Genomic DNA, 16,605 nt, shown 5'->3' with positions numbered 1-16,605 from the left:
CGCGGACTTCTTGTAGATCTACTGTTTTAAGCTAAACCGAGTTAGCACCAAAAGTCAGCTGATACATTCACATGACAACCTCGTTTTTCTAGTTTCAGTAAAGTCCTGTAACATCGCCGGCGCTGTGAGGAATATTACCGACTGAAATCACCATGTTAGCGCTAGTTTAGAAGCCAAACGGACAAGTTTAATGACTGGCCATCATCGGATGTTTCATAAGGAGATAAAAATGTTAATACTAGGTCAGTAGGTCCGCACAAAGGAGCAGCCATAGGGTTTAACGAGGCTACACAGCTTCTGCTATTGTTGGTAAGTTGTTTTTCTGTCTTAAATTGCCAGCTGTTGTCTTTAATCTGTATATAATGTAAGTGACACTGCACAAAGAGTCATTGTTTTGATGCTAGATGCACCAACGCCAAAACCCCTTTTAAAAATCGGCCAATTCTAGTTATTTTTTTCGTTATAGTCAGCAATTATATATGGTACAGGAAATATTCACATCTTATTTTAATCCTAACTATCCATTTTATAATTCGGCATACAATCAATTTCCCAAACAACTGTTATTTTTAGGATAGTGTAACTTTTAATGAATGCCACACTGTCAATTTGAGCCTGTTATCCAAACTGACGGGCGACGGCGCGCGGTAGGAAAAATATTCCAAAAGTTATAATTTAATCAAAATAAAGTTGTTCTTTTGTTGTGTTGTGTTAGCCGAAATAATATTATTGTGTGCTTTCATATCATACATATCGAAAAGTGTCTATAAGTTGTAAGTGTTTAAAGGCGAGACACAAAAGGCAAAAACATTGTTTTTTCAAGTAGGCTACTGGTCAGTTTTGGGATTTGTCTATTTAGCTTCCCTAACATGTATATCTTCTTTCATACTAGCACAAATGTATATTTGACTAAACCTTGTCTGTTTGCGTCTGTATATTTCTCCTATACAACCATCTTTAACGGCCATTATCTCAACATTAGTTTTTTTTTTCAATACTCAAATCTCAACTTCTAATTCAATTACATCAACTAAACTTTCCATAATCATTCTTAGCACTATTATGGAGGTTATTACAGAAGGATTTGTTCATATCGTTGTTCATTGTCTGATTTATGATACATTTGCTTCTTAAAAACATGCTGAAAATGCATTGCTTCTAAGTATTTTTTTAATTTCTAAAATGAAAAAAAAAAAAAACGCCTGTAGCCAAAATATGTTCTGTAAAAACTTTGGACACTATTATGTTGTAAAAATAAAACATATTTAACTCTGGTTTTATCCAACAGCTAGATTTTTGTTTTTAAAAGAGAAGCAATCCATGTTATACAAAAAAATTATCGATTTAATACAAGTAATCAACTGGCAAAGTTTCGTGATGATATTGTAGACGTTGAAAGTATTATAAAATGTGAAATATAACCTCTAGTATGCTCAAATGTGCCTTTTCTCTCTCCGTAGATTTCTCTGACTGTCATCATCAAAAATAATCCTTCAAAATGACTCCGGAGGGGAAGAAGCTGCTGAACATAGTCGTATTGGGCTTTGGGTTTATGTTCATGTTTACTGCATTTCAAACATGCGGAAATATAGAGGTAGGTTACACATTCTACATTGATTTACACAGAGACAGGCAGACAGGCAGGCAGGCAGACAGACAGGCAGGCAGGCAGGTAGGTAGGCAGGCAGGCAGGCAGGCAGGCAGGCAGGCAGGCAGACAGACAGACAGACAGACAGACAGACAGACAGACAGACAGACAGACAGACACATACAAACACCCACACGCACTCACTCACTCACTCACTCACTCACTCACTCACTCACTCACTCACACACACACACACACACACACACACACACACACACACACACACACACACACACACTTTCAGATAAGATAAATTAGTCCTAACTTCCTAAACAATCCCTCTTTCTTTCTTTCTTTCTTTCTTTCTTTCTTTCTTTCTTTCTTTCTTTCTTTCTTTCTTTCTTTCTTTCTTTCTTTCTTTCTTTCTTTCTTTCTTTCTACAGCAAACCGTTTTAAAGAGCTTCAACAGCACGGAGTTCCATGGGAGCGGATACACAAGGTAAACTACTGTTAACTTAAAGCTCCTACGAGGAACTGGCTTCTGCTTTAATCAAATCACTCACAAATCCCTGGAGGGTGATTCAATCTTATCTAAACCAGTTAAATAATAAAGTCTCTGAGTTGAGGTAGGTAGATTTTAATCTTTCCACTTAACCCATTGATGACGGCTGCTGCGCGATGCCACATTGGCTCTCCTGCCTGATGCTGCGTCGCGCAGCATTATTACTTTATCTAATTTTCATGGCATTCCCAGCATAGAATGCACCGTCATTGGTTCAAATACACATGAGTTGGGTTTTGTTGATTTTTTGAAGACCACGTGACCACCCAAAAGTTGTGTGGTTTGCCGAAAATCATGTCAATCAAAAAAATAAAAAATTAAAATAATAATAAAAAAAATACGCCAGCTATGTCGGCGACAGAACAGTTAGTGGCGTTTGGTGTGCAGAATCAAGGTCTACTATAGACTACTGACGAAAATCACACAACACATTGCATCTATTTATTAACAATATTTAATAATTTTCTAATTCATCTAATTTTGACGATTTTTAGAAATATTTGTTGGTTTGTAAGCGCTAAGGGAGCATGTTTAAATAAAACCTGTGAACCTTAACTTTTAAATGTATTTTATTTCATGTTTCTATGTGCTACACAGGCTTAGATATTAAGGTTTTGGTAGACTTGACAATTCGTACTATTTTTTCAGAAAACCCTCAGGCATTAAGGACATGCATCCTAGATTGCCATAGTCATCAATGGGTTAAAGGAATACTTCACCCGTACGGAACCAGCGTTCTATCATTATAAAATCACTATTATAATTTAATGAATGAGTTTTTTCTTCCCTCAGTCTTTCCTCAGTCTTCCCTTGGCCCAGCTGTCCTGTTAATACTAACCCTACATTTGTACTAGTGTGATGTCACACTAGTAAAATGTTTTTTTTTAAATAAAACATTTGCAGCCTGGCCTTTACAAACGTGATTTTGTTCTACTGTATGTGTTTTTATATGGATGTCTATGGTCCAAGTCACAGTCAAAGTCAAATGTATTTCTATAGCACATTTAAAAACAACACCAGTTGACCAAAGTGCTGTACAAGATACAATACAAAACAACATATGAGATACATGAAAAAAAAAAGCTCAACTTGTGTTAAAGACTAATGCAAAAAAATCATCGGAATAAAAAGTGAAATAACTCTGTTGCCTGTTATTTCCCTCACTAACTAACCGTCCCATCATTCCCTTGCAGCATGGCCATCATCTATGGAGTTTTCTCTGCCTCAAACCTCATCGCTCCGTCGGTGGTGACTGTCATTGGGCCGCAGCTATCCATGTTCACCAGTGGACTATTGTACAGGTAAAACACACGTATTATTTAGCATTTAACAACGGTTTTTAAGTCCATTTCAACAATGTAAAGGGGGCGCTCCGGTGGCGTAGTGGATAGAGGGCGCGGCGTACCATATTGGATTGGCTCCGACCTTCGTTGCAGTGGTTGCGGGTTCAAATCCGACCCGTGGACCTTTACTGCAGGTCATCCCCCCCCCTCTCTCTCTCTCTCTCTCTCTGTCTGCCCATTTCAACTCTGTTTGTACTATCTAATAAAGCTTGAAAGTGCCCAAAAAAAATCTTTAAAAAAAAATTATTACCAGTAACGAGTGTGACTTGATAGCGAATATAGAATATAAATGCTCCAACAACAGTGCGGCCTGGAGGTTTTTATTTTTCCTGCTAACTTTCATCTTTCTTTTTTTTTTTTTTAAAAGATATGTTTTTTGGCATTTTTATGCTTTATTGATGTAGAGACAGAGTTGAAATGGGGCAGAGAGGGGAGTGACATGCAGAGAACGACCGCGGGCTGGAATCGAACCCGGGTCCGCTGCTGGCCGAGGCCCATGGGGGGGGGGGGGGGGCGCCCTACCAACTGAGCTAAGGGCGCCCCCTAGTTTCATCTTTCTAATGTTTCTCATTGTTGTTCTTTTGTAGCGGCTACATCGCTATGTTCATCTACCCGTACACATGGAGTTTCTACACAATGTCTGTGTTGGTTGGGATAGCTGCAGCAGGTAAAGTGGAAAAGTCTGTCTGTCTGTCTGTCTGTCTGTCTGTCTGTCTGTCTGTCTGTCTGTCTGTCTGTCTGTCTGTCTGTCTGTCTGTCTATCTATCTATCTATCTATCTCTCTATCTCTCTATCTCTCCTTCTCTCTCTCTCTCTCTCCTCTCCAAGTTGTTTTAGTGTCTAATCTTATGTCTCTGTTATAGTCTTGTGGACGGCTCAGGGTAATGTTCTGGCCATCAACTCCACTGATAACACCATCGGGAGGAACAGCGGCATATTCTGGGCCCTGCTGCAGTTCAGGTGAGTCTATTACCCAGAATGCACTAGGAATGGGACCGATCCTATCCAATATTGTATGTCCATAGTGTTTTTTTTTGTGTAGTAATTATGAAAGAAAAGAACATTTTACAACCATAGCTACGAGATATTTCAGACTTTAAAAAGTCTACAAGCAACTAACATTTTCTTAGCAAACAGAAAATGAAAAGAATGCTATTTCTATAGAGTTATTATTAATGCATTTGCCTCTTGTCTCTGCAGTTTATTCTTTGGAAATCTCTACATATACGTCGCCTGGCACGGACACGTTCACATAACAGGTAGGAAGAAGAGCTGTGTTTTAAAGAAAATCTCTGCCGTATTATTCATTGAGCTCAGTTCCCCATGCCAAGTTATATTCCTACTTCTAACATGTGAGTCATGCGTTGTGCGTCCCAGATAAAGACCGTCAGACAGTATTCAAAATGTGTAAAATGCTTGATTTTAAATCTTGTATTTTCAAGGTTAGGAATGTGCGCCTAAAAATCTTAACACATTTCCGGAAAATGCTGGATCTTCCCCATATATGGTGTAGCTTTATCATGAATACTGTTGCATTTAAAAATGTTTTTATTAAATATATTTAAAGTGTTGGGGTCATTTAAGAAAGCTTTATGAGGGCGCTCCGGTGGTGTAGTGGATAGAGCGCGTACCATATTGGCTCCGGCCTTCGTTGCAGTGGTCGCGGGTTCAAATCTAATCCGTGGACCTTTACTGCAGGTCATCCCCCCTCTCTCTCTCTCTCTCTGTCTCCCCATTTCAACTCTGTACTGTCGGTTGGAGGATTTGGGGAGAAAATGGTAGTTGGGATAGAGATTCAAATCCAAATACCTCAACCGCTCCACTTGTTCTCTTTGGTCCCTCCCCTATGGTCCCTCCCTGACACGCTCTACTCCAACAAAGTCGGTGCCAAAGTGAATGGACAGTCCCAGAACAGCCAATAAGAACAGAGAATCGGAGCCTCGCTCTGATTGGTCAAAGTGTACAGCTCATGTTAATTTTGACCAATCAGAAATCACATACCCCAGCTTTAAGTTGTGGGCGACTGTGGCTCAGTTGGTAGAGCGGGTCGGCTGATGATCAAAGGGTTGGAGGTTCGATCCCTGCCCTGCCATCTGTGTCATGGTTGTTGTGTCCTTGGGCAAGACACTTCACCCACCTTGCCTTGTGTGAATGTCGATAGTTAGCTGCTGCTATCGATGTATGAATGTGTGTGTGAATGGTAACGTGGGAAAGGAAAACAGGTCTCCCTTGCAAAAGAGTCTTCGGTCTCAATGGGATTTACCTGTATAAATAAAGGTAAAAAAAAAAAAAAGTTCCCGTGGCTAATTCTGATTCTCCCATGTGACTCTCCTGTGTTGTGTGTCCCAGATAAAGACTAAGGTTGCGTTCCGAATCGCATACTTTCTACTATATAGAATGTAGAAAAAAGATTTAGGATGTCCAGATTCTTGTGGCCAGATTTAGGATGGTTAGTACCCGGATGTCCTACTTCATGCGGCCAAGATTGTTAGTGTTGAAAACTGCATCCTATTTGGGCGATTCCTATTTGACCCACAATCCAGTGCGCACGTGAAGTGACGTCACATCGACGAAGCCTCCATATGAAAACAAACAGGGATGCGACGGATATAAAAGCAAGAAGCAAGATCAAGGCGCAATGTTATGATGAAATAAGAGAGTAAAGTATGTCCCAATAGTATGCCTACTGCATCCTAACTAGATTCTTTTTATCGTCATATGTAGTATGTAGAATAGAAAAAAGAAAGAGTATGCGATTCGGAACGCAACCCAAATGCTGGATCTTCTCCGTATAAGGTGTAGCTTTATCATGAATACCGCTCTACTGTGTTGTGTGTCCCAGATAAAGACCGTCAGACCGTGTTCATCTCCCTCACTGTGATCAGTCTGGTCGGCTGCTTCCTCTTCTTCCTCATCCGGAAACCTGAAGCCGAGCCGGCACACTCTGATGATGTCACAGAGTCCCTGCTGCAGACGGAGGAGTCCACAGAGAGCGGGCACACTGCAGGGTGAGTAGGTGTGTGTGTGTGTGTGTGTGTGTGTGCGCGCTCCCGGCACGTCAAGTTACTTTATTAGTCATTGGTTACATTGAAATTCATCTTTTCTCATCTCCCCTCTCAAGTTCCCACACTCCAGAGGGGGGTGAGACTGCAGGGTCAGCCATAGTACAGCGCCCCTGGAGCAGTTTGGGGTTAAATGTCTTGCTCAAGGACACAATGGTAGAGATGGTGGTGCACCGTAGACGTAATACCAGCCTCTGCTAGTTTTACAACTAACACCCTCCTGTCTTCTAGGCCATCCTGCCAGTTTGGACAGTTATCAACTTTGCATAAATATGGCTCTAACAGCGGGAATACTGGAAAAAAACATGAAATTCTGTTAATGTGAAAAACTCTTGGAAGATTAAAAAGGTTGATGAGATTCTGGAGAAAAAAAAGTTTAGTTGAAGGCGAAATGAAACGTTCTCCATGGCAACAGTCATTGTTTTTATAGAACGTTCGTCCAGAGAACTGCTATGATTGGTCCAAAATACTTATTGTGTCATAAGAACCATGTCTTCTTGTATAATTGTTGGGAGCTTGTACTGCAAGAAAAAAATCTTATCTTATCTTATCTTAAACTTAAATGAAAATATATCTTTCATTTGGATTGATAAATATGCCTATAACTCTTTTCAGATGCTTTACTAGTATCAAGCAATTAACTCCCCAAATGACATAATTAAGTTATAATAGAGGTTTTGGGTTAAAGGTGCAGTGTGTAATATGACATTATCAAGTAAGTTCTAAAAAGTTCTACAAAGTTCTAGAATGCAACACTCCCTGGGTAACCCCAACCCTTTTGAATAATAACAGAAGCTACAGTGGCCTTCAAGGACAAGAACAATTCTGAATTTTAAACAATGCACCTGATGACATTCCAACTATGACACTTCCAAAATGGCGGCGACTAGACCTTGGTCCAAGGTATGGAGAAATATGGACGTATATGAGACCCTTTCTCAGGAAAAAAATAAGAATTCTACATTTTTTTTTCCAGCAATTATGCACTAAATTAAACTTACTTGTGGATATTATTATATAATTATTTTCTACAAATTCTGCTAGGATATAAAACCCACAATTCTACACACTGTAGCATTAACAGGGGCTTTAAAGGTTGTGGGACAGAGTCAGTGATATCAGTGTGTTGATGTTTCCCTCAGATCTCCTAACCCGGGGGTCGGCTCTCAGGCTCTGGATGCTTTTGGTGAGTTTGACTAAAAATAAATAGTACAAGAGGTTAGTTCCAAAATATAAAGGAATTGTGCATTTTGTGATAAAAGCATGAAATTTGGTACACTTATAGCCAAAGGCATTCTCAAAAGATTTGGATGTGGAGCCATCATGAATTTTCAACATGGCGCCCATGGCAGCCATTTTTCAAAATGTCCGCCAGCAACAACTGTTTTCTTATGAATGATGGATTTAATATGATATTTCAGACTTATTTACCATTCATACTACTTGGTAAATGTCTTTTGGATAGTGGAACATTTTCATTGAAAATTCAAAATGGCCGCCAACTAGTTAGATATGGATGATCTCTATGTTTAATTATACATTTATCTTGATGCAGAATTTGAATTGGGAACTTTGGAATTTCTAAGAATCTTCTTTCTATCTCAAAATACTCATGTTGAGCAAGGGAAACCTAGGGTCTATCACAGGGAAGACTAGTCACACTCGCCTTCACAGACACAAAGGGCTGTGCACTGTAAGTGGGATTTTTTGCACTTACACTGCCCAACACAACCCTTCTTGCATTTGCATGAGACAAGTTCATAACTTGATTGGCCTGCATCTGGTAGGCATGTCCAGAAGGGTTCATAGTCCCCCTCAGGTGACTTTGACCAGCCCCATTCGCACGGTGAAGGTAGTTCTGGTGTTGACACCAGGACTGTACCCCACACGTGCCCTCCTTGGTATACAGCTCTCTTAACGTGCTCTTCTAGGGCAGCCTTGGTAGGGGGGATTGTTTGCACATTGTGCCTCTTTGCAAATAACTTCCTCCTTGCCGTATTGATTTCTGTACATGTGCTGGTTCGGTCATAGACTAAGATAACAAACCTCTCAATTGTGGCCATTACCTCCTGTGGTATGTCATCTGGGGCTGAAGACACTTTCAACAGGGCATGTGTAAGTTCTGGAAGCACAGACCATACAGCCCATGCAGTCTTTTTCCCATGGCCAACAAAGCTTGACACAGTGTCACAACCCGTCAATGCATGGAACACTGGTAGTGCACATGCTTTCTCGGGCCCGAGCCCTGCTGCAATTTCATGGGCTGCCAAATATTGAAAATTCTTACCAGTACCAAAAGCCAACCAAAGCTCATCCTCTGGTTGTAGAGTCTGAGCCACTGCCACAGCCAGCACCACAACATCAGTATCAACTGTTTGAATCATAATTTTGTGGTGGCCGTTTCTTGCTGCATGGGCTACGTGCAATAACATGCGACTATCCGCTTCCTCATGCGTGCAAGGAGCAATCGATGTCCTATCTGGGAGAGGTGGCTTGCTAAGGACTTCCATGTCACTTGTGATGACAAGCTGTTTATCCTCCTGCACAAACCATCTGAGCAGAGCCTCCGAGAGAAAGGCAAACAACTCAGTCTTGTTGCTGTCAACTCTAAGAAAGTTTTGCCAGTTCCTGGGAATGGCTGCATCACCTACCACACGTCTCTGAATTCCAGTGCCACGCTTTGCTCTCGTAGCAGCTTTCAGAGAGTCAGACAAGTAGCGGTCCCACACCAGATCAAGCCTGGACACAGTTTCAAACTTTCTGGTCAGATATGGAATGAAGATCACATGGGCATAGTCATTGAAGGTTTTTACTGAACTTGGTTTCAGCATCTGGATGATGGCTGCCCCATCTACAATGGTGCAGGTAACCTTTGGACTGTCGGAGTATGCACTGTGAACTTGTTCCAGGCATGGAAGCAGATCACTCTTCACTCCCAGTCGGAGACCTCCCCCATCAGAAAGCGCTGGTGGACATGGTTGGTTCTCGTGTCGAAAGAACTCCTCTAGGTTTCCATCTCGGGTCTGGCAAGCAATGAATAACCTTGAAAAGAGCTGCAATCTTGAAGATGTCAGCCATCTTGAATATTTAATGACACATTTAGATTATCCAAAAGACATTTACCAAGTACTATGTATGGTAAATAAGTCTGAAACATCATATTATATCCATCATTCATAAGCGAACAGTTGTTACTGACAGCCATTTTGAAAGATGGCTGCCATGGGCGCCATTTTGAAAATTCATGGTGGCTCCATATCCAAATCTTTTGAGAATGCCTTTGGCTATAAGTGTACCAAATTTCATGCTTTTATCACAAAATGCACGATTGTTCTGGTTACCAGCTAAAATAACCTTCTTCTTCATGAGCTTATATAACAGAATCTCATGTGTTTATGTAGCACACTTATGGTTGGATTAATCAGACTATTTGGTTTTTACATGGCATATATTGTAGTCGGGTCTGTAACACATAAAGATACAGTACGGTCGGATAACCACACTCGTTCATATGCAGCTCTCTAGGTAACTTTACCAGCAGTCATGCTTTTCCTCAGGCCACTTATTCTACAATAACTATTCTGGTCTCAATTCCTTTTAATTCTGCATGTCAATTAACAAGAGTCCCACATTTACCTACACTAACTTTTCCCATTTTTTTATTCCACAGTCAAAGCTTGTAAAATGTTTGGGACCAAAGAGATGATGCTGCTGAGTCTCTCCATCGCATACACAGGTGGGTGACAATTATTACATGTCATTTAGCAGACGCTTTTATCCAAAGCGACTTACAACTGGAGCACACATTCATACATTGATAACAGCAGCAGCTACCACGCAGGGTGCAAGCTAACTATCAGGAGACATTTAGGGTTCAGTGTTGTGCTACTGTATATAAATCAATTTGAACTTGATATGAAGACCAGTGTGAGTTCATGGTTATTTCTCTGTCAGGTCTGGAGTTGACGTTTTACAGCGGAGTGTACGGGACGTGTATCGGAGCGATGACACGGTTTGGAACAGACGCAAAGAGTCTCATCGGGATCTCAGGAATCTGCATCGGCATCGGAGAAATCCTGGGTGAGTTTTCTGTTGCAGTATTACCGTGTAAAAGAGCCAATAAGGGACCAGATGATTAATGATAAAAAAATCCAGTTAAAAACAATTAAAAACTGCTAACGCTATAATTCATAGGGTCTAAATGGTTTAAATTGCATAATAAAAGGTTTCCATGCTTTAAATGATATGATTTGAAACGACTGTGTAGTTTTAGCTGTGGTGGGTGTAACTTAGAGATGTGGACAGACAGTGTGGGTGCGTCTGCAGCTTTGTCCACCACACACACACACACACACACACACACACACACACACACACACACACACACACACACACACACACACACACACACACACACACATACACACACATACACATACACACACACACACACACAGTAATATAAACAGAACTAATCTCAGTCTGGCAGTTCAAACACACACATCATCTGTGTGTCACGATGTCAGGCGTTTTATCATGTCTTTTATACAGTCTATGGTCACGAGTCAGTAACTCATTTCCTCTGTCTGTCTCTCTCTCTGGCTCTCTCTCTGGCTCTCTCTCTCTGTCTCCCTATCTGGCTCTCTCTCTCTGTCTCTCTCTCTCTGGCTAGAATACACTTTTTATAAGAACATTGGGGACTTGGACACTTTTAAAAATCGCTGGTGCTATAGAAACATTGTCTGTTCAGTTGTTGAAGATGACTTGCTGTTTGCACCTGTTTTAAAAGATAATTTATTTTTAAATGAAGAGATAAGAACAATTTGAACTTTAATTGTTAATGTTCATGTAAGATAACGAATATGTGGATAAAGGATTTTTGTAAAATCTCAAATCTCAAATCTCTCTCTCTCTCTCTCTCTCCCCCTCCCTCTGTCTCTCTCTCTCTGTATTTCCCTCTCTGTGTATTTCCCTGTCCATCCAGGAGGGGGAGTGTTTGGGATGATGAATAAGTGCACTGGCTTTGGTAGGAACCCCGTTGTGCTGCTGGGTCTGATCATTCACTACGTGGCTTTCTACCTGATCTTCCTCAACATAGCCAGTGATGCTCCAATCGCCCCAGAGGAAGGGACAGACTTACAGGCTTACATCAGCCCCAGGTACAAAGGACCATGGACCTATTATAAGAGACTTAGAGACACACAGACATATGATAAGAGATTAAGAGATAAATACACACAGGTAGAGATTCAAAAAGCAACAATACCAGTTTAAAAAATCTGCAACCAGGCTAGGAATTCAGTTTAATAAAGGAAGTTAAAATAAATCTGAGAGGTTGATATTTAGGAGACATTCAAAGGTCCAAAACTGTAAAATAAACTTCATACGGCGAACTTTATGTAATTTAATTTCATATCCGTAGTTTAGAGTCTGTAAAAGTATGATGGAGTATTGGCACCACGTTGAAGATTGTTTATTTTAAAAACTTTTTTTTCTCATAATGTTACGAATTTATTCTCGTAATTTTATGTATGTATTTTTCCTGGACGTGGCCGTAATACTCGGTCATAGTAAGAGCACATGTTGTTAGTACAAAATGCTAAATACTTTTTTTTGTACAGAAAGTGTAGCTTCAGTTGCCTTAAAACTTGCATTACTCTGATCCTATGAGCTGTAATTTGGATTAAAGTTTAATCCAGGTTTAGTTTGATACACTCTACACACACACTCACACTCCCTTTGTATCTGTACCAGCTGATAGGACTTGCTAACATGATAAATCAAATCAAATCAGTTTTATTTGTACAGCGGCAGCCCAATATCACAAATGGACATTTGCCTCAGTGGGCTTTACATTCCATACAATATGACACCCTGCCCTTATCTATCTATCTATCTATCTATCTATCTATCTATCTATCTATCTATCTATCTATCTATCTATCTATCTATCTATCTATCTATCTATCTATCTATCTATCTATCTATCTATCTATCTATCTATCTATCTATCTATCTATCTATCTATCTATCTATCTATCTATCTATCTATCTATCTATCTATCTATCTATCTATCTATCTATCTATCTATCTATCTATCTATCTATCTATCTATCTATCTATCCTCTGCCCTTACACCCTTAGCTCGGCTGAGAAAAAACTCCCAGTAAAAAAAAAACTTTATCGGAATTAATTTTTTTTTAGAAATCTCAGGGAGATAAAACTGTGTTAAACCTATGTTTAACCTGTGTTATTCTGTGTCTGTCTGTGTCTGTCTGTGTCTTAGTCTGGGCGTGGCATTGCTCTGTAGCTTCCTCCTGGGTCTGGGAGACAGCTGCTTCAACACTCAGCTGCTCAGCATCGTGGGATTCATGTTCAGAGACAACAGCGCGCCAGCGTTCGCCGTCTTCAAGTTCATACAGGTCAGAACCATTTATACAGGGCAGACTCAAACACTGCAACTGTGACCATTACATAGAAAGAGTATTTTTGGGCACTTTTTTCAAGCTTTATTAGACAGTACAGAGTTGAAATGGGGGGACAGAGAGAGAGAGAGGGGGGGGGGGGGGATGACCTGCAGTAAAGCTCCACGGGTTGGATTTGAACCTGCGACGAAGGCCGGAGCCAATATGGTACGCGCTCTATCCACTACACCACCGGAGCGCCCAGATAGACAATTTTAAAACATAATGCTCCAGCCTTCAGCTATTGCCGGCACGGAGGCATAAAAACACTGAAAAGCATAAAACTATCTTGTAACATTTTATTGTGTGTTCCCTCCCCCCCCCCCCCCCCCAGTCCATCATGGCGGCCATTGCCTTCTTCTACAGTAACTACCTGCTGCTCCACTGGCAGCTGCTCATCCTGGTGGTGGCTGGATTCCTGGGGACCATCACTTTCTTCATGGCAGAGAAAATGGCCGAAGCCACGAGGAGACAGTCTGACTACGACAGTATCTGATAGAGAGTCTGCTGAGGTATAAGGAAGAGATAGAAGGGTTTGAGAGATTATGAACACTTCCAATATGGACACTGTGGGTCAGTGGGTCTTTTGGGCATTACATTTTTCTTTCACAAATGGATTTTAAAGTTGTAATCCGTCATATTTGACCTAGGACCATGTCTAATCCAAACGAACCAAAAAAAAAACTTTCAGACTCTAGTTCTGAGTTTTGACCTGTATGTGTTACATATACAGGTCAAAACTCGGTACTAGAGAGTCTCAAGTTCCCGTGTTGTGAGTAACAATTGAACGCATCCCTACTGACTAGCGTAAAAAGGAGTCACTTACTGTGCACTGCATTATTTGAGTTTAGCGTTTGAATGTCACCACAGACACCAGATAGTATATAGCTCACAAAGCTGCAAATACAAGAGCTTTCATTAGTGGGTCGTTTTTGGGAGAGGGTTCATTTTAAAATACAAATATTAAAATTGAAAAACAAGATGTTGTTCTTAATCAAGGTCAAAAAGGGATGAAGTAAACTTTAAATTTTCATTTTCTATTTCTTAAACCCCCATATATATATATTTTTTTTTTCATATTCTGCGACTGAAAGTTGCCTTTTACAAAATGAAAATCAACCTGTTTTTTTAGAACGTTTATTTCGTCCCTTTTTACCACCATGAAGAAAAACACTTTGTATTTCAATTTATCTTGTGTATTTTTAAACGAATAATCAAGTTACCACTAATTTTTTTCTTTTTCTTTATATAATTCTATGAAAGGAAAATCAAATGACCAAAAGCTACACTGACCCACTGTGGTATGTTAGGTTTCTACAGAAGGGTCTGGTCTCTATACAAAGGCCACGGGAACTAGACAATAATCTCAAAACACTTACACTTATCTATAATAAATCAAAAGGTATGATGAGGACTTGACTGTGTGCACACGAGATATACCTCATTCTGGTTCATTCCTGGGTTTACTCCTTATTACTCTGTGCACAAAAATATTCTGAAAAATCGACTTTAAACAGGTTTCACTGGGGTGTAATGGTTGGAGATATGTCATTTAAAAATAAAAGCACTTCTGATTGAGCGGTGATATTAGTGCCTATGAGGAATAACACTGACTTATCCTGTGAATCAACTGCAGGTTTCAGCACAAATATTTTACTTTTTATTGGCCACTGTGTCACTGATTTAATAAGGAAGAGTGTTAGTGTCACGGGAGAGAAAAAATGTTGAAAAATTAGTGCAGGGATTTTTATTTTTATTTTTTATTTTTTTCATTATGCATAAAGTTGACAGTTCAAGACTGTGGTAAAGATGGAAAGATATTGACGTATTGAGTGGAATTTCCTGTCTATATAACTCATAAGCAAAATGTAATTAAAATATTATATAATTATTATTTCTCATTATATTATGACTTATTGATCACCGGAAGTTCCACTCAATCTGTCAATCTATCTTTCTTAAAACTTTACCGCAGTCTTGATCTGTCAACTTTTTTTTACAAACATTTTTGTTTTCATCAATATATTTATTGGTTTTTCCTTTTTTTTTTATTACGAGAACAAGAACAAAATGTAACACAAATATACAAACAATACTGACTAACAAAATACAAAGTACAGCCAAATTTCTCTACATTTTTTATTCTTGAAATGCATTATAAAACCATTCCTCTTCATTTTTCCCCCTACCGTGGCCCTCATCCTCTTCCATAGTTATAGCCCTTATACTTCTCTTTAGTTATCTCCTGCACAACACTAACCTTGGATACAATTAAGAACTGACACCACACACTGACACTGTTAATAAAGTTATTTTTTACTTTTTTGATCCACGGCTTTATCACATGGTCAGCTGTAGTCAGGAGGAAATTAAAGGTGCAGTGTGTAATATGACATCATCAAGAAAAGTTCTAGAAAGTTCTAGAATGCAACGCTCCCTGGGTAACCCCACCCCTTTAGAATAATAACAGAAGCTACAGTGGCCTTCAAGGACAAGAACAATTAAAAATTTTAAACAATGCACCTGATGACATTCCAACTATGACACTTTCAAGATGGCGGCACTAGGCCTTGGTCCAAAATATGCAGAAATATGGACATATAAGGGAAAAAAAAATTATACATTTTTTTTTTCAGCTATTATGCACTAAATTAAATGTACTTATGGATATTATAATTACTTTCTACAAAATCTGCTAGGAAATAAAACCCAAAATTCTACACACTGCAGGTTTAAAGGCAAGGCAAGTTTATTTCTATTGCACAATTCAGACACAAGGCCATTCAAAGTGCTTTTAAAAAGGGAAACATTGAAAGAAATTGAAGTTGTCATGTGCCATCGTGCTGTTTTTTTTTTCATCAGACACTAATTGGTTTAGTTGTTATAAGATCTAAATGGTCTGGAAGGCGACGGGGTTCAATCTGCATTCCAGGAATTTATTTTAAAACTATTATATAAATAAATACCACTGTTTGTGTGTGTGTGTGTGTGTGACCGAGTTTAGTGCAGAGGGAATTTACAGAAGCTATGACTGTTTGAGCAGAAAAAGGAGTGATAAAAATCTGTCCTTTTTTTTCTCTTCTTTGCAATTTATTTTCTTTTTAGTTACTGACGTTGTCGCTCGTGAAAGAAAATGTTCCCGTCAAATTATTCCCGTAACTTTTTAACTGATATGATGCCAAAAACACAACAAAACAGTGCTAAATATGGGCCTTAAGACATGGCGTCTCTTTCCAGATGTTTGTATTTAACGCTGTTGTGGGAAACAGCAACAACAAACTATATCTTAGATGCTGTAGTTCATTTTCTTCTTGTTTAAATGTCAAAATTCCTGAATTACAGTACATTATTGTAGTTAATTTATTGCTGTGTGACATGTTGAGGGTTGGGTTTACATACGTTTTTTTTTAATGTACGCAATCAATCTCCAGGATATTAAGGGAAATGCACATGTACTATGAAAGTGATTTTATACTTGAATGTAGTTCATTAAGAATGGCACCCAAACCTTTTGCTTGCTCTGTTTTTATTATCAATAAAATATTATTTTGAACATTTACTTTTGTATTTTGCCTTATCATTCTG

General features: G+C 39.3%; 1 protein-coding gene across 1 annotated transcript; it reads left to right on the top strand.

The window, feature by feature from the left end:
* The first annotated feature begins 103 nt into the window (after positions 1 to 103).
* mfsd11 (major facilitator superfamily domain containing 11) lies at positions 104 to 16,579 on the top strand. Its single transcript, XM_080044238.1, has 14 exons — positions 104 to 309; positions 1,461 to 1,594; positions 2,032 to 2,087; positions 3,344 to 3,451; positions 4,081 to 4,160; positions 4,357 to 4,453; positions 4,694 to 4,752; positions 6,336 to 6,501; positions 7,698 to 7,741; positions 10,226 to 10,291; positions 10,510 to 10,635; positions 11,540 to 11,714; positions 12,843 to 12,978; positions 13,355 to 16,579. Exons 2-14 carry the CDS (start codon positions 1,499 to 1,501, stop codon positions 13,514 to 13,516), a joined length of 1,371 nt encoding a protein of 456 aa, XP_079900364.1. The 5' UTR covers positions 104 to 309; positions 1,461 to 1,498; the 3' UTR covers positions 13,517 to 16,579.
* The last annotated feature ends 26 nt before the right edge of the window (positions 16,580 to 16,605 follow it).

The sequence above is a fragment of the Ammodytes marinus genome (genome assembly GCF_949987685.1).
Source record: "Ammodytes marinus genome assembly, chromosome: 16".
In the NCBI taxonomy this organism is placed as follows: domain Eukaryota; kingdom Metazoa; phylum Chordata; class Actinopteri; order Uranoscopiformes; family Ammodytidae; genus Ammodytes; species Ammodytes marinus.
This window is presented reverse-complemented; position numbering and strand designations above follow the sequence as displayed.